Here is an 18,840-nt window from a genome sequence, read left to right on the forward strand (position 1 = left end):
CACTTACATTCCTTGGCAGATGGTTTGGCGTGGGTCGGCCGTACGTTTCACGAGCGTGGGTAATGTTTAGTGACATATACACGTCTATATAGCCTACCGTGTGAGTGAGTTCACCTTTACGTCGCGTTTAGCAAATATATTCCAGAAATATCACAGCACGGGACACCAGAATCTGCATCATACATTGTACCCAAGTGGTGATTCGAACCCGGGTCTCCGGCGTGACGAGCGAACACCTTAACTACTCGCCTAACCCACCGTCCTTTGTCGTGTACGTGTGACTCTGGTGGTTTTAATGGCATAGAGTTGATCACACATGCAGGCGCATCACCTGATCCAGTCAGTTGCCTGTTAGGAGCATCATCGATATCTCCAGGGTATACCTTCCGATAAATCTCCACTACACCCTGGTAAGGTAAAATTATTAAGATTCGCAATCTCAGTTTCACTTTATTCGATTTAACTTTTTGTTTAAAGTAAAATTCGTCGGTACATTATCACCGAAAACAGACTATAGTCCCACTTCCAGGTACATGCTAGTTTCCCGATAAAGAGGGCTTCAATACTCAATACGTCAGGCTACATAAAAAAATAACTGTTTCTCGGGAACAATTTTTTTTCAAAAGTGACGAGGGCGGTCGGACAGAGGGAGATACACATTTTCTATCTTTTCCTCGCAGAAATATAGCTTGGAAAGTTTAGCACGTGTTGATAAACTGTAGATTCAGTTACACTCGTTCTTACAGACACTCATTCTTATTGTGGGCAAATGGATGATCGGGACGCGGCAAAGTGAAATTTATTTTTTTAAAATGGCAATGAAATATTGTTAAGTGTACACATAAAAGTGACGCTCCGATGCCCGAGAAACATTTCACTTTTCGTTATTTAGCCTTACACAAAGAAGCGATGTTCATTTGTAACACGTAGCACACATACAAAGACCCTGAAACCGTCCTTTAGAACAATGTACATTAGATTCTTTTATTTTTCAAAAATGGGTTACAGAAATAAATTATTGGAATTAACAGTGTAGGCTATTTGTCAAATACTTTAAGTAAATCTACACTGTTGGATTGTAGAGGGGCAATAGTTCAGCAATATTTGGCATAAACTACTGTATCACCTCTACTATCGCAACGTAACAACGCTATACCAACACAATACCTGTGACGGTCATTCAGAAGTCATGAAAACACATCGACGGTACAGACTCACTGTAACAACTTTCAAATGTAACGAACTTTCGACAACAATTAATACAATGATTGATTTAGAACGTAAACACCTCATCAAACAAGTGTGTGTTATTTAGTATTCCCTAATGGGGAGTTTCACTTGGCGTTAGAGTGTTCATATCATCACAGCCTAATAATCCAAAGGCAATTTCCTCATAGGGAAGCTGTCTACATAGAACCAGTCGGGTTTAAGAGTTAGCTGTGCCACGTGACTGTATTTCTTCCAGTATTGGATAACCACCCATCTGTTCCCGGGACAACCGGGTCCTCATGGCCTCCGGAGGGAGCTGAAATGCAAAGTTTTGGAATAGCCTCAACTGTACACAATATCTTAACAGCAGTTAGAAAAACATGTAACTACTAATGTAAAAACTAAGCAAAGGATTACGAAACTAGATAAGGATCAGATATTTTAGGCATGACACGAGTTGCATCATTAAGATGATAATTTGATAAACATGAGGTATTAATCTTACATGATATAAAAATATATTGTAACTTAACAAATCAGAGAGAGTAATACATTTACAATATGACCTCATGAAAATTCACAACCCAATCGGGCCAGTAAAGACTGTGGAGATGTGCCAATGCAAGAGCATGGATTTCGTCTGATTTCGCATTCTCACGTCGACTAATCATGCATTTTAACGGTTCTTGTCTACTGCATCGGGTTTTATTCTTCTCAATCTCTGGTTCACAGATCGTCGATCTCGGATAGGGACATGCTGTTGTTCACCAGATTGTTTTATCCAGACTCGATTATTTACAGACCGCCACCAAATAGAGGGAATATCGCTAAGTGCGACGTAAAACTAAACTCACTCACTCCAAATGTGCTCTGGACGTTCCCAACCTATTAGGATCTCTGCAGTTCCGCATACGGGAACTCTAGGCCATTTTAAAAGCGAGTTTGTTGTGCTTAAAATCTATCCAAGTTTATACTAAATCAAAGTAAATATTATGGAGAAGAAATTCGTACGAACATTTTTAACGATAGGGGTTTGAGAACAGGGGTTGGACTCACCTGTTGTGCGTCTGTAAGCATGTCTGTATATTATTTCCATTTGAGGTAGATATATTTCAGGCTTAGTGGCTGGGATGATAACAGAGGAGTCCTCAGCATTAAAGGTAAGAAACTAGCTTCGCAAAAGGTCAAAGGGAGACAACAGGTTTCACGCCTCACACTGTAGAAATATTCCTGCTGAATGGGCATAGATGTCGTTTTCATTGTCGGATTTTCTTGTAAGTGTTAAACATCTTAACCATTTGCAAAGAAGGCTTATCTCCCTCAGAAGCAAAATGATGCACGCAAACGTTTTAGGGGAGACGCCGTAGAAAAATAGGAAAGGGAGTTAACTCTTGAAAAGACACGATTATCTCCCCTACATCATAAACAGAGCAACGACCAATTACGTTCACATACGTTTTGTCAGTGCCATGGAATTATTCATAAAAGGAGTCGCATACAGGAAAAGAATCTTCCAACATGTATCTTGGTTTTAAATTCAGGTAATCAAACCGGCCTTGTCTCAGCGATAATATCGAAAGAATAGCGATGGTGAGGGAGCCTGGATACTGGTCTAAGGGAGACAACTCAATGCACCGTTGCTTGCATCCATGGCCGTGTTTTGGAACTGACGGCATAAGCGCTGATTTGGACGCTGGAGAGTTTGTGTGGGCTGTGGGGTGGCGATGGTGCGCACACGATGACATTATTTCCATTCAGCCCACCTAATCTGCTCTGTTACGCTGTGTCGTTAAAGGGAAGGTAGTTGTTGATGACACAGTTAACCCGTTCCCAGCCATACTTACCTCCCTTTGTGACAAAGGGACACAACTCTTAATTTATTGGTTGCGATTAGCTCCCTTTGATTGAGGGCACACGCCATGTGCGAAGTTTCAATGGAACACTGTGCGGAGTTATAAAGACAAGGGAGATAACTCTTATACAGGGATTACTTCCCTTTGACCGTAAACAAACTACAAGCGAACACCTTGGAGACTTTCGAAGGTTTTGTCATGTAACAATCCAATTTTCAGACCCTAAATCGCCTTGCGAGAAAAATTATTCAAAATGTGTAATTTGGTTTGTGTCATTAAACTAGCCTGAGGTAGTATCGAAGATTGCGCGATTCACACAGTCATTTCATTTATTTTGAAGCTAGACCGGTCTACGCTCCGAGTGAGCACCGTTCCATCTGGAGTGTAATGATTGAATTCAGTTTTATTGAAACCTGGAGCCCACCCTGTCTATTACTGTTACCTGCATACCATTTCAATAGCACATATTTTGAGATGGTATGTCGTTAATGGTCAAACGAAAGTAACTGTTGATGACATACTTACCTCCCTTTGTGACAAAGGGACACAACTCTTGATTTATTCGTTGCGATTAGCTCCCTTTGATTGAGGGCACACGCCCTGTGCGAAGTTTCAATGGGACACTGTGCGGAGTTATACAGACAAGGGAAATAACTCTTATACAGGGATTACTTCCCTTTGACCGTAAACAAACTACAAGCGAACACCTTGGAGACTTTCGAAGGTTTTTTCATGTAACAATCCAATTTTCAGACCCTAAATCGCCTTGCGAGAAAAATTATTCAAAATGTGTAATTTGGTTTGTGTCATTAAACTAGCCTGAGGTAGTATCGAAGATTGCGCGATTCACACAGTCATTTCATTTATTTTGAAGCTAGACCGGTCTACGCTCCGAGTGAGCACCGTTCCATCTGGAGTGTAATGATTGAATTCAGTTTTATTGAAACCTGGAGCCCACCCTGTCTATTACTGTTACCTGCATACCATTTCAATAGCACATATTTTGAGATGGTATGTCGTTAATGGTCAAACGAAAGTAACTGTTGATGACATACTTACCTCCCTTTGTGACAAAGGGACACAACTCTTGATTTATTCGTTGCGATTAGCTCCCTTTGATTGAGGGCACACGCCCTGTGCGAAGTTTCAATGGGACACTGTGCGGAGTTATACAGACAAGGGAAATAACTCTTATACAGGGATTACTTCCCTTTGACCGTAAACAAACTAAAACCGACCGCCACGGTATCTCGCAGGCATCAAGTATCAAGTCAACGTTTCAGAAACAACCTCTCCTCTCCTTGTTCCAAAATGTACAGTGGATCATAATTTTTCATTAATCTAGCTTCTATTTGCTGTGGTGCTTTTGGAAGCGTAACGAAGATCGCAGGTTCGCAGGATTTGCGGTAGGTTATTCAGCGCCCGAAATTTTTGGGGGATTCGTTGATGTTATTACTCTCTCTCTCTCTCTCTCGTACATGCTCGAGTGCATGCACACACACACACACACACACACACACACACACACACACACACACACACACACACACACACACACACACACACACACACACACATCTCTGACACGCCAAACCCGCAAACCCACCGTTTAGATCACAGGTCACAAGCCCAAACCCAGTCCACTCTCATCCCCCGTGTTGCTCACCCTCGAGAATACCGGTCTCTCCACTCTGAAGGAGGGCACGCCCAACCTGGACACCGTCACGTTCCCTTTCTGCTGGTCCTCCGCGAAGTGGATGATGGACAACATCGTCTCCATCACCTCGCGCTTCTTCTGGACTTCTTTTCTGAGAGCATGTTTACAGCTTGGTATGTGTGCTTTGAGACCCCGAGTGTAGAGATATATCTTCCGACACGTGGGTTGTCCTGGGCATTTCCACATCACCGGCATGGCGGCAAACAGAGGATGGATAATCTCAGAGTCTCACAAGGTCATGGCGATCTCTGTCTCAAATTAAACGAAGGGAAAAAGAATTAGTTGTCTGACTGTAATCGTGACAGAAGCTGTTTTAGGATAGAGTTTGATTTCTAATGTATGGCATTTAAAGTAAAGGAATAATATATTTTTTCACTTTTCAAACGTCCTGACTAAGGAAATAATAACTTTGCTCCATTGTTTGGCACAATTTCCTTATGAACAGCTATACAGAGGATGTCTTGAACAAATAACAATGCATACACTTCCTTCAACACAAATATCCCTTCTCAGATTGTATGTATAGTCGAGTTTCTAGTAAAGAGTTTAGCTGCAATTCGTGATTGTTTTTGTTTTGTGTTTTGCTTTAATATCCCAGTGACAGTAGAGGACGGTGCCATGTAAATAATTGAGTCACGAACGTAAGGTCTAGCGACTAACATCATGAGCATCGACACACGCAGTTAGGCCAGGTTGCATACAGTCAACCAAGATGCCAATCCGTGATGATTCGGGCATGGGTATTCAGTAAACCATGCTTGTCGTAAGAGGCAACGAACAGAATCGGGTGGTCAGTCTTATTGAATAGGCTGGCCCATGACATCGTGTCCCAAGTACGTAGGGTGATTCTGTTGATCACTGGATTGCCTGACTCAGACTCGATTTTTTGCAGACCGCCGCCATATAGTTGGAATACTGCGTTAAACAACCAACCAACCAACCAACCATCCAACCAACCAACCAAGAGACCGGCCTCTTGCAGCATGGGTTTCTGTGGGCCTACACTCCTTCAGTGTGAAGGAAATGGTGTTTACAGTTTTCAACTAGATATTTCTTTCTGATGTGTTGTGCATTCCAGTGTGTGTCTCTATGTCTCATTGTGGCAGTGAGTGAAAGTAAGATGAAGTGATATAACAGAGGGCATCATAAACTGGTAAATATGAAACACATCGCGTCAGCGGCCTCGAAAAAAGACCACAATGAAGAAAACAAAGTATACAGAATTTAAAATGTCCATGGCTATTTTTAATCTTGAAAAATAATTCAACAATAATATCAGAATCTACCCATTCTGGTCAACGATCAAACTCATCATTCTGTTCGGCGAGTTAATCATTAGATTACAGTGAGTCGTTTTACTGTTCCCCTCAGCGCGGACAACAATGCTCAATCAGACCGTTCCCGTATACACAAAATCCCATTTCTGTTTCTACAAAGGTGACCATGGTATAAGGCGGTACAGACCAGCTTACCATTCAGTTATAGTCCGATATCGACCAAGAATGCCTCTCATACTCTGTAAGAGAGGTTCGAGGTTGTGAGACCATGTTGTATTTGTGCGTGTCCCGGAATCCATGTTGAAAATAATCTTTGGTCGGATTTGCACTGTTATTCTTAAGGGGCTTAACTTCATATAAGATCAAACACAAAGTCTTCTTCAGTATTTTCATAACCACGACAACTATGGGAAACGAACACAGGTTAAAACCAGTGTATTTTATTGGATGTCTAGGTCTGATAGTATAGGTGCAGTCAAATGATGCCTTTGAGCATTTTTATTCTTTACCAACCGTCATCGTTTCTTCCAGAGAAGTTACAGTTGAAATTAATCATCGTTGCTATATTGTGTGCGTATTTATTTGAATGACCTGCACACAACGGCTATTTGTAAACAACAACATTACATGAGGTTAGAAATTACCTTAACGTTCAACAAACTAGCCGTAGCTGGATCTCCATTCGGCACGTCGATATTGCTACCGGTCGTATGCCATCGTGTGCTAAAACCATCACTAGATATACATTTTGTTAAATACGCCGATGTTATATGGAATGTTTGGGAACAGCTAGTCCAAATCACGGGCAAATGTACCAGGCGTTGCTGCACGCAAACCTGTGATACACGTATCGAGTATTTTGCAATCCAGTACCCATTTCCCCAAATATGTAGTCTTAATGTTCTATAAATCTCGACCCAGTTACGTACTCTTGAATTAATGGGCAAAATATGCTTCTCTTTAATTGACGTAATTTGTTTCACGGAATTTTGTTATTAAATGGAAAATAAAAAACGATTCGCTAATATAATTGTTTTCCCAGCAATCTGTCATTAACGGGTCAGTTTTGAAAGAAGGTATGTCTGTGAAACTAAGCCCAGGTGAAAAATGAGCGTAGTCTGGGTCTTTATTCTCGAAACGTTCGTAGCCCTAAGAAATCTTAACTTTGGTCGTAGCATATGTGTTAAGAATGGGCTTAAGAACTTCGTAAGGCTACGAACGTTTCGAGAGTAGCTACCCTAGTATTTCATAACATTGATGCCGCCCTTTGTGTAATTAACTTACACGTGTTTGAATGTATGAATTTCCTGGAATAAGCCGCAATGATTAAATACATTAAACAACTGAAGTAAGGGTTATGTTATATACTAGTATATAACTAATATTATCGATTCCTATAAGTAATATTACACAGAGACGATGGGATAGCCAAGTGGTCAGTGCGTTTGCTCGTCACGCCTAACACCCGGCTTCAATTCCCTAGAAGGTACAGTGTGTGAAGCCCACTTCTGGTAGCCGCCGAAGTGACAATGCTGGTACTGTATATTGCTGAAAGCGCCGTTACACGTAGCTAACTCACTCACTCATTGACAGTACACAATTGTGTAGATATTGCAGTATCTACAAAATCACGAAATTATAATTACTTGGTCAGATCACATTGACTTTGTAACAGCGAGGATCCATCTACCCGACAGACACCCAAAACACCGTCACTCCTCACAGATATGTCATTGGCGCTCCAGATTTAGTTCTCCACTCTCCTCTTTGATTTTTTTCTTCCTTCTGACCTGGGTGAAGTAAGTCACATACATTCACAAAACATTATGTTGTTTTTTTCCCAGAACGCAGGAGGTCTGCAGCTGATAACATCAGGGTGAGATAACATGGCGAATGTAAGGAAACTCTATAATGACATAATTGTAGTCCAGCCCCAATGACGTACATGTACACATACCTACCCCGCGAATATCGGATTACAGCCTTGGCGGGCAGGCTTGGCCGCACAGACCGTTTCACAATACATACCATTCCATGTATGTTTATTCGTTGGTAAATCTTTACCACATTATAAAGTTCTATTCAGAAAAAAATCGTTGAAGTTGTATAGTATGTAAGCGAAAGCTATTTTCTCTAAGCAATGGGGTCTTCATTGAAATTAAAAACAATTTTTATATCCTGATGACTGTAAATTAATCTTTGAATATGGAAAAGTATATCCACTTGATTTACTTTCACAAAAATGCATTCAGTCGCGATGATTTTATTGTCAGCTCCTTGGAACATTCTTTTTTAAATATTAAGTCTTTTAACTACATGACTCATTTTTAATGTTTAATCTAAGCACCAGATGATTGATTTGCATGTGTGTATGTAAGGACAAATTCAAGAAGAACGGCATAAGGAACCATAAGCTTGTTCTTACCGTACCAGTAACAGCTGCCTTCCTACAACTCTCTTCACTCCAGCAATCGTCACTGAAGTCCTGAGGTAGACTTCCTCACTGTGACAGTTGTGTCGGCGGGGCCACCAGAACACTCTTATAGCCGTCAGTCTACAGGGCAGCGACAGCCAGGCTGGGAGTAGTGATTGACTCCGGGGAGAGGGGCCAGATTTACTCAGTGATTGTACGGATTATACCTGTAAGCTGTTGGACCTGTGATCTTGAACCTTCTTATCGCACTGCTACCTCAATGAGGGCGTGTTACATAATTAAACATCGACTTAACCTTTCTGTTGCAAGTGTGGACTTCAAATCTCTGAACCAAGATCATACCGCAGGTCGCGGAATAGTCGATGCATGCACATATATGTTAGATGATATTATGTTTAACACTGTCGAATCAATGATAGCATTATCCCCTCACAAACACTCAAGCTCTATATGACATGTTTGGGAAGTAGAGTGGGTTTGGGGAAAGGCCTCTTGCAACAGTGTGGGGTGAAAGCGAACTGTGACGTTTACAATATTGGTGAAACCTACGACTGTGGTGCATACAGACCTAAAACATAACTGGGATTCGAACTCACAATCATATGCACAGGCTTCTTGAATTGCAAAGGGGCGAAACTCAGTACCGCTACTTGTGACTACAGACGTCTGGGCCACCGGGGTCCCATTGCAAGATTGAAATGTTGGTTTCAATTCCTATCTTACAACGTGTATAACGTTACATGTATTATATTGATGTGCATATAAACTGGACAAACAAAACGAAGCGGGATATATTTCTTGCCATCAAATCACACAAGAATTCTAAACCGCACAAAACATATTTTACACAACCATGTTGGAGAGTACAGTGCAACCAGCAAGGGATGGTTGTCATATTGTACTTTACTTGCAACAGATATCACACATATGAATGTTACAGTGTATTGTTTTGTTGCTGTTGGTGGTGGTGGTCAAATACATATTGTATTAGTAATGACGTAGTGTGTGCATGTGGTACAGCATATCTCTACGTTGTTACCTGTTGTCTATGTGGTACACAGCATGCCTTCTACATTGCTGTGTTTTGTAGCTGTGTGATACATAGTATATCCTCTGCATTGTGATGTGTTGTGTCTATGTGGTACACAGTATATCCTTGACACTGCTGACTTGTGTTTATGTGGTACACAGTTTTTCCTCTACATTGCCATGTGTCTATGTGATACACAGCATATCCTATATGTTGCTGTGACTTGTGGCTATGTGATACACAGTACATCCTCGACATTCCCATGTGTTGTGTATATGTAGTATACAGTATACCCTCTACCTTCCTGCGTGTTGTGTCAGTGTGGTGTACAGTATATCCTCTACATTGCCATTTGTTGTGCTATGGTGCATCTATATGCAACTATGATTATAGTCTACAGTGGTTCAACGCTTATCGTAAGTATCTTGTGTACAGTGGAATATCTTGAGAGTCATCCACTGCATGATAGAGGTTAATATAGAAGAATATCACTTTATGCTACATATCTGTTTTATTACACACTAACAGCCAACAGTGTGCACATTGCATGATATCATCCTCTTAATGCCTTACTTTGACTACATATAAATAATTACATATACGATCGCATGCACAAGCATGTATAAGAGAACTTGACCATATATGCATGACATGGTTCCCATACCTCGTCTTCGGAAGTCAAGCCATTTTCCTGTTAAACAAACTTTGACTGTAATTTTGGTAAATACATATCTATTGTTTCTATTTTTGAAATTTTGTTTATTTCAATTCTGAAAACAATATTATGTTATTTCTTCTTGCAAGGCGACCAAGAGAAAATATCAAACAAATATTTCCGACATGATGATAACAAACATGATTTCCACACATGCATATCAGCTGGAATACTTCCATATCAGCTGGAATACTTCCATATAAGACATATCACTCCTGCAATCACAAGCTCCACCAGACTCTCAACATTATTGTTAACACAATGATAGTTAAAACACAATACAATAAAGTCCTAACAATCATCACTGACTACAATCTCTGCTCGCATATGCTATAACAACCTTTCTTTATCTCTCCTGGTCATGTGCACCTTCTTCAGCACTTTCCGCTTCCACACGCGTCTCTCATGATCAGGGTTCGGCAACTCATTGAATAAACAAGGCCCCTTCAAACATGGCCGCATAAAGTCCTCATCTCTACGCAGGATGCTGGGTCTAATAATATCCACATCTCTCTTCAGGTCGTCTTGGATATTTACTATAGATTCAGGCGAACTGTCAAAGTTGATGAGAATGTAGCTGAAACAAAACAAGACATTCAAACATAAATATGGCTGTGCAGATTAATGAATCGTGTTTATGTAGTTTTGCATTAATGTTAAGACAAAGTAATGCCAAGGTTTCTGGACTACAGGGTCTGAGGGGCAGGAACACAACATTTTAGAGTATATTTCCTCACTTTTATCAGGTGAATAAATCGGGAATTAACAGGATTATTTGGTTACACTCTACTATACAAAATATAAAATAAATACTGACTAATTTGGTTATTGTGATGTTTATTCATAAATGAATTAGAATTATTCAGAGGACTTTAGAGACTGAGAAACACACTCCACTGCCTGAAGGGAGAGTAAGAGCATGTTCACACTACTGGTGACAATGGCATGGAAGCCAGCTAGATGGATAGTGGCACAGATAATTTTAATCAGTAAGTCCCAAGCACAAGGCAGGTATGGTCAGTGGTCAAGGCTGACAGCTGGCTGGAATATTCTGATGTCCATGGCCTTCCATACCCCTTTGACATCAGTTGTTATTCACTCCCATAACAACCCTGATGCATGCAAAATACAACTATCCATTACTTACTTTCCTTCTGTCTGTTTTTTCCCTTGACATGCCATTTTGTAGGGTAAGGGTCTGAGACCGAGGTTTTCCATTGACCTTATTATTCCGCCTTTTCCGATTAGAGATTCACATGTTCTGCGAATGACATGACTCAGTTCAGGCTGAAACATATTTGAAAAACAAAATAATGGTAAAGCCTACAGCAACTTCCAGTGACCAGCATACTACTCATCTGGCCGTGCATCATCAGCTCTGCTGATCAGATTACATCACAGTCCGCACATTCAATGAAAAAAAAATATGACATGATGAGTGAGTGAGGAGTTTAGTTTTACGCTACTCAGCAATATTCCAGCTATATGGCAGCGGTCTGTAAATAATCGGGTCTGGACCAGACAATCCTGTGATCAACAACATGAACATCGATCTGCGCAAATGGGAACTGATGACATGTGTCGGCCAAGCCAGCGAGCCTGATCACTTGCCTTTTTTGGCAAGCATAGTTGCTGAAGACCTCTTCTAAGACCTTCTGAAGACCTTCACGGCTTAATCATAAAATAAAGTATAATCGATATGTATCTCGAAAATATTCACCGAGAATCGTTTGGGTTAATACTTTCTTGAACTATAGTATTAATAAGGCTAACACCACCACAACTTAAATGGTTCCAAAAATTAATGCACGAAAACTGATGGTCTTTACAAACAAGTAAGTCTTGCTTAGAATGTCTACATGTTTCTGTTGTTTTTGCTTTCTTCATACTTAAGAGAACACGATCCTTACCCTTTTCAAAGCAGCCTTTATGATCAATGACATTTCATAGCTCGGCATGGTGGATGATCTTTATCAAAGTTTCAGACTGCTGCTGAGCACACTTTCTGCCACCGGAAGTTTAGGTTTTGTATCTTTCCGTCATTCGCATCCACTTCCGGTGTCCTCTCCGGTCAAAATGGCGTCTTTCAAGTTCATGCAGTTGGTAGGTTTCTGGGTGAATTCAAGTTGTAACATGGCCTGGAAAAGATAATTTAGCATTGCCCATGCAAAAGGCAATCTCTTTTAAGGTGTATTATAGTGGTATTTAGCTTTTGGCACAGCTTACTTGTTTTTCAAGGAACATGCGTACCGGTTGCTAAAGGCACTTGTACTGCTCCACTTTTCTTATATTCTATATGTGTGAACTTTAGTCAGCATTATCAAAGTTTGATAGATTTTGACGTTTGTTTTCCGAAGATAACTGCTGATCTTTATCTCGAGACACTTATAAATGTACGCTGTACCGGTAATCCTTTTTCCCTTGCAACATAAACATATCATTGATACACTTGGTGTCACGAGCTTTTTGGGCACTGTACTCTGTTGTATGAACATACCTGTCAACTCTCACACATATTACCTCAATGTCACAATGTCTAGGGGATTACCTATCTAAACTCAAGCATTTTTAGAAAAAGATTTAAAAACTAGCACTAAATGACTCTTTGAACATGTTGAAAGTTACAGACCTGTGAAGGTCTGGGGGTAGATTAGGCCTTGAGCAACCCATGCTTGCCATAAAAGGTGACTATGCTTGTCATAAAAGGCGACTAATGGGATCGGGTGGTCAGACTCGCTGACTTGGTTGACACATATCATCTGTTCCCAATTGCGCAGATCGATGCTCATATTGTTGATCACTAAATTGTCTGTTCCAGACTTGATTATTTACAGACCGCCACCATATAGCTGGAATATTGCTGAGTGCAGCATAAAATTAAACTCACTCCCTCACTTTGAAAGTTACACCACTCTACATCAGGAAAGATTTGTGGGAAATGTGAGGAATGATTCAGGGATGGACTGTGGGATGAATCAACAAGAAAAGTGTATAGTGGAATGTAATATGAGAAAGTACAAGGATTTCGCCAGTGCTCAGCTTAGATAGATGTCACTCCCACTCCCTGTAAGCTTTTGGAATTTACAGGCTTATGGCACAGTCAAGCATTAATACTTGATCTCATGCTGGAACATAGTCTGTTGTAGGTTCTTTGTTTTTGTTGGAATTCCTGTGATTTTCACTAAATGGTTAATCTGTTGCAAACATATGTGATTTCGTTTGGAATCTATTCATTGCTTTGACTTACATGTTTTCAGACCCGCTCCTTCAGTGTGTCAGCAGCAAACCTATCCAAACTTGTCACAGTAAGTATCATCCCGATAATGTAGCCATTGCACACTTGCAGATTAACATTGATTCAATGTTTGGAATTGTTTTACTTAAATAATATATAATAATTTAAGACCTGGACACTTTGACCTTGATGAAGACATAATCAAAGGTAAAACTAAGCCATCCCAAGTAGTGGTAATATATCATAAAGACATTCTTACCTCACACATGACTATCGCTTTCTGATTGGCTAAGTGCTATTCTATTATTTTCAATGTCCCTCGCTTACAGGCGATGTATTATTTTCAATGTACAATGCTGGGAATTCCGAACTCTTCTGGTGCTTCATGGTAGTACTTTTGTATCTTGAATAACATTGAATCACGCATCAAGCACGGAAATTATCGATGTTTCGCGATTGAAAATCAATGGAAGGGAGATAACTCTAAATCTGTTTACCTTGTGTCGTCTGCAAAATGGCTATTCGCCTCACATTCAACAGAAGCACGTCAAACAGTTCAAAATTAAAATTCAGGTGTTCGGTAAGATAAATACGTTGTTCACTGGTCCCTTGGGGGTCCATGGTCCCATGTACCCTCAAGGTTTGTTTATGTGGGGTATCGGGGCACATAAACAAACCTCAAGGGTACATGAGCCCATGGCCCCTCGTGACCAGTGAACAACTTATATTGTAACATTAGGCAAACAGTGGGGCTAGACAGCTTTTGCAGTGACTAAATCCACAAATATTTAATACATATCTTCAGTTTTACACTGACTGTATTGTCCTTGTGGCAGAACCAATGACAATGCATGTCTTCCAGCTACTGCATTGACAGTTTTAAGAACTTAATAGTCCACAAGTGAATTTCCACATATTTTACAATAACTAGGATAATGGCAAAAATACAAACACTAGTATTGCAGGAAACAATGACTTTTTTTTATTCTGCAGCCCCCAATCCAGGTGTATGGTGTGGAAGGTAGATATGCCCATGCTCTGTACTCTGCAGCCACCAAGGACAAGAAATTGGATGCTGTAGAAAAAGAGTTGAATTCATTTAATGTAAGTATATCATGGGCTACTAGTACTATATACCTTGGACTACCAAGGACTCCTGAGTGGCAAGAGGCAGGTCAGTTGTATTAGATGTTCAGGTGAGGTAATCCAATCATGCAGATAATTACTAACAATTCCACTCACTAGTTTGCCACATCTGAACTAATATTGTCAAGCACTTGCAATTTAGCTGGAATATTGCTGATTGTTGCATACCACTGATACCATTTGGTGAACATTGATTCCTTCAGTGGATTATTGAAATTGACCAAATGTTTAAGGATTGAATTTTTACAGATTCTGTGTGTTTTCAGAGTTTTGAATTTTGTTCTTTCAAACTTGAAAACAAAAGGGCGAAGATGGACATTTTGAGAAATGTAATCTGTCTGATAAGCCTTTAAATGTATTTTGTTAATTCTTCTTAATTAAACAGCATAAAATATAATTGAACTTCAGGGATATTACAAAATTGTACAACTATTTCTTGTTACTATTTTCAGCAATTACTGCAAAAAGACAAGAAGTTGGCTGACTTCATCGCCAACCCCTCACTAAAGAGGGCAGAGAAGAAAGGTAGCTCTTGAAATCATACTACTAGAATATAGCAATGTCTTTTTCCAAAGATTGTCTGCAAGATTGTCGTCTGTAAGTCATGCTTGTTTAAAGAAGCAAATGAAATGAGGATTGGGTTTTACTAATGGAATGTCATTGTACACAAACAACCTGCTCATGCATATATAACTGGTTTTGCTGGTCCAATTATATACATGAGATGACCAGGGTAGTGTTGAATGTAACATAAATCAGCATCTTGCCAACTGAGTTCAAACTTTCCTTGTAAACACTTGCTGTTTGTGGGCAGGTGGAATTTTGGTTTGTCTTTTTGAATTGGTCATAATTGTTCCATTAGGCAGTTATAACCATGTCATGGCTTGTGCACATAGTTTGTTTTGGGTTTCAGCTGTACTGGAGGGTGTCCTCAAGAAACAGAATGTCTCACCTCTTACTTTGAATCTTTTCGGTTAGTCGTGTTCACTTATATAGACCCATGAAGATTCAGGTCAAATTTGATCTTCAGTGACCCAAAGTTGTTTGAGATGTGACGAATGGGTTTGGTTGGTCAGACTTGCTGACGTGTCATCGTATCCCAATTGCACAGATCAATATTGATCACTGGATTGTCTGATCCAGAGTCAGTTATTTACAGACCACCATCATAATAGCTTGGATGTTGCTGAGTGAATCATAAAGCTAAAATCACTCATTTACTTATAATAAAAGTTATATATTTGACTTCCACTTACACATCCATGAGCGGGTTGCCTCACACATTAAACATGTTCAACTGTCATGTTGTGAGTTACCTGAAATATTTTTCAAAGTGGCTTGCTCCATGGTTCATTTTTTCTGTAAATAACATTCATGTTTATTTTAATAAACTGACGAATATTGGATCTCATTTTGAAATTTTTATTCCTTGATAACATAATTATGTTTCACTTTTATACTACACCACCTACTATTAAATACTGTTGTTGGTCCTTAGTTTCACAGTTAGATATTCTGAATATATGAATCTTGTGTGTCAGGTGCCCTGGCTGAGAATGGTCGTATCAGCAAGGTTGGTGGAGTTATTTCTGCATTTGGCAAGATCATGAGTGCCCACAGAGGGGAGGTGGTCTGCAAAGTCACAACAGCCAAGGTGAGGACCAGGGGCTAACCCACTGCATCAGTCATGCTAAATGTATTACTATTGTATAAGGGCTTAAAAAATCCCATCGCCCAATGCCCAGGACATGTCAGTTTTCATTTCGGGCAATCAAGTAATGATATCTTACTTGTCTGTCGGCTACTAGTTTCCACTTATGATTTCAAACTGCAAACTTGGATTTCATTTCATATTTGCTCAAAATAAAGTAGAGTTTGCTATTTATCACTGTTGATTATGTAATGAAATCAGTTCAAGTGGAGAATTAGTCAGGACAACTTACTTTCTTCAAGTCACTTGCCCTGTGGCAAGTGGCTTTTTAAGAAAATATTTGAACTCCTGTATGTACATACTACTGATCCTGGCAGGGCTGTCCAGTTAACTTTAACCTTGGACAAGAAACCATGTGAAATGTCTGTCGTACTGTTTACAAGCTCATCAAATTGCTTTTGTATCTTTGGTTTCTTAAGGGTTCTTTTTCTACTGAAGTCATACAGTGATTCCTTGTGGGATACCATTGGTAAACAGAGTTAAAATGTTCTTTGTATTTTCTTTGTGCTGCAGTTGAACAAGACAATATGTGTTTAAGAGAAGGAATTCATATAAATGCACACTTTATCATGTTTATATTAATTGTCTCTGTTGAATTTGTTTGAAACACTAGCTAATGTTGAAATTTTTTAACATTTCAAGGCACTAGATAATGCCAGTTTAAAGGAACTGAAAGATGCTCTTCAAGGGTTCCTGACCAAAGGGGAGACAATCCAGCTGGAAGTTGTGGTGAGTATTACCCAGAAATAAATAAGTGGTTTGTTTAATGTACAACAGAATGATCATTACAAAATACTTCCTGGTGGATGAGGGCACTTCTGTTGACTTTTCATCTTGGATTTCATGTCTGTATTTTTACTGGGTCCCTGTTGGCAGATGTTTACCAGAGAAATCAGCATGGGTAGTATTGTAGTGACATCTCAAGGGGTTACTGGTTACAGTTGAAGTTTATCCATAATGGAAAATGGACATCAGATTTGCTGAAAGGAATGCATGTAGTTAACAAAAGTTTAGATGTGTCAGAAAACAAAGTGATCATAGCTCCAGAGGGACTCGTACTGAAATCAATATGGATCAACTTACTTGATCCTCAGAGTTGAATGACAGGGTCTCAGAGAATCTCAATGCAGCCTTATTATATTCTCTGATTGTCATACAGAAACCATGCTCATGGTTTTCAGCTAAGTATTAATGTGTAATACCTTAATTCCTTCATATACATTATAACATAACTGAAATGCTGTTCACAATGATGTCAGTTCCACTCAGCCTGGCAGTCTGAAAGACTGTCTAAACTTCAGTGTGGATCACAACATACAAGGATGCTGGAGGTGATGTGTAGATGCTGTGCACTACAAGACATCAGCTTTAAAAAGAGCTATTTGTCTGAATAGTTCATCACATCTATGAATCTGTGATGAGTGATAATAGAGCACTTAATTGTTTCAGGTTGACCCCTCCATCATCGGTGGTATGGTAGTGAACATTGGAGACAAGTATGTTGATATGTCAATGGCAACCAAGATCAAGACATACACAAATCTGATCAAGGAGGCTGTATAAACTCCCATGATTCTAGAGTGACTGTTCTGTTTGTGTATAGTTTGTATCAAGATTGCTCTGCACAGGTAACATTAGCTTGGTACTGTAAAAAGTGCAACAAGACCAACAAGAAATTAAACATTCATCACACAAAGTTGTCCCATTGTCCTTCATGTACTTAATGCATTTTTGTCTTTTTCGCTCTGCAGACATTATGCTTCTGGTAAATCAAAATATTTGCCTCCATGGACAAGCGAATATTTCTAGATTACAGGTTGGTGGTTTGACTCTTGACTGTGTTATACCAAACAACACCAAAGGATGGTGCTTGCTGTTTAGCTGCCTGGCTGTCAGCATAAATGGGATATGATGAGGAGTGGTCATCTTGGAGCCAGAATACTTATCCAAGTTGGGTTTCAAGTTGATTGAGTGGTATCTCGGAGGTCTAGCTGTCAATAGTCCAGACAGACACTTGTTAATGGACATAATATGAAAGCAGTGATAAGCCTCACAAAAAACTCAAGTGGCAGTTGCAGGAGGAAGACTTGATGTTCTTCAGTGATTAAAAGGATGTAAAAGTAGTGTTCTGGTATGAGAGTATCACTACTTGCATGATCTTAAGTTAGTATACAGTATACACTGTAATCAAGTGTTTAAGTCTCCCAAACTTACAAGCAGACAGCTGGATTAGTAACTTTAAAGAAGACTTACCAGTCCAGCTACACACTTGCCTGTTTGGTTATCAACAATCAAAACAAAAATAAATTCAGGTTTCTGACAACTTAAACTTTACTGCAAGAAACCTGACAAACTTCCTTAACATCTTGTGGCTTTACAAGAGCGACTGCCATTTCCAACTCAAGCAAGCTTCATTCACTGTTTGTAGATTGCAATAAACTACTTACTACTAACAGGCAATGCACCGATTTTAGGAATACTGAAAGTACATATGTTGTGATAGGTAATCATAA

General features: G+C 39.7%; 2 protein-coding genes across 2 annotated transcripts; one reads left to right on the top strand and one right to left on the bottom strand.

The window, feature by feature from the left end:
* Positions 1-9,272: 9,272 nt before the first annotated feature.
* Positions 9,273-12,269, bottom strand: LOC137286183 (small ribosomal subunit protein bS6m-like). The gene is made up of 3 exons (XM_067817885.1): positions 12,146-12,269; positions 11,383-11,522; positions 9,273-10,812 (listed from the first exon to the last, which is right to left on the bottom strand). Exons 1-3 carry the CDS (start codon positions 12,191-12,193, stop codon positions 10,566-10,568), a joined length of 435 nt encoding a protein of 144 aa, XP_067673986.1. The 5' UTR covers positions 12,194-12,269; the 3' UTR covers positions 9,273-10,565.
* On the top strand, positions 12,155-18,023 carry LOC137286182 (ATP synthase subunit O, mitochondrial-like). Its single transcript, XM_067817884.1, has 8 exons — positions 12,155-12,338; positions 13,493-13,540; positions 14,464-14,574; positions 15,069-15,141; positions 15,530-15,589; positions 16,158-16,270; positions 16,970-17,056; positions 17,777-18,023. The coding sequence occupies exons 1-8, from the start codon at positions 12,192-12,194 to the stop codon at positions 17,888-17,890; spliced, it is 753 nt and encodes a 250-aa protein (XP_067673985.1). The 5' UTR covers positions 12,155-12,191; the 3' UTR covers positions 17,891-18,023.
* Positions 18,024-18,840: the final 817 nt, after the last annotated feature.

This window comes from Haliotis asinina, chromosome 6 (assembly GCF_037392515.1).
Source record: "Haliotis asinina isolate JCU_RB_2024 chromosome 6, JCU_Hal_asi_v2, whole genome shotgun sequence".
Lineage (NCBI taxonomy): Eukaryota > Metazoa > Mollusca > Gastropoda > Lepetellida > Haliotidae > Haliotis > Haliotis asinina.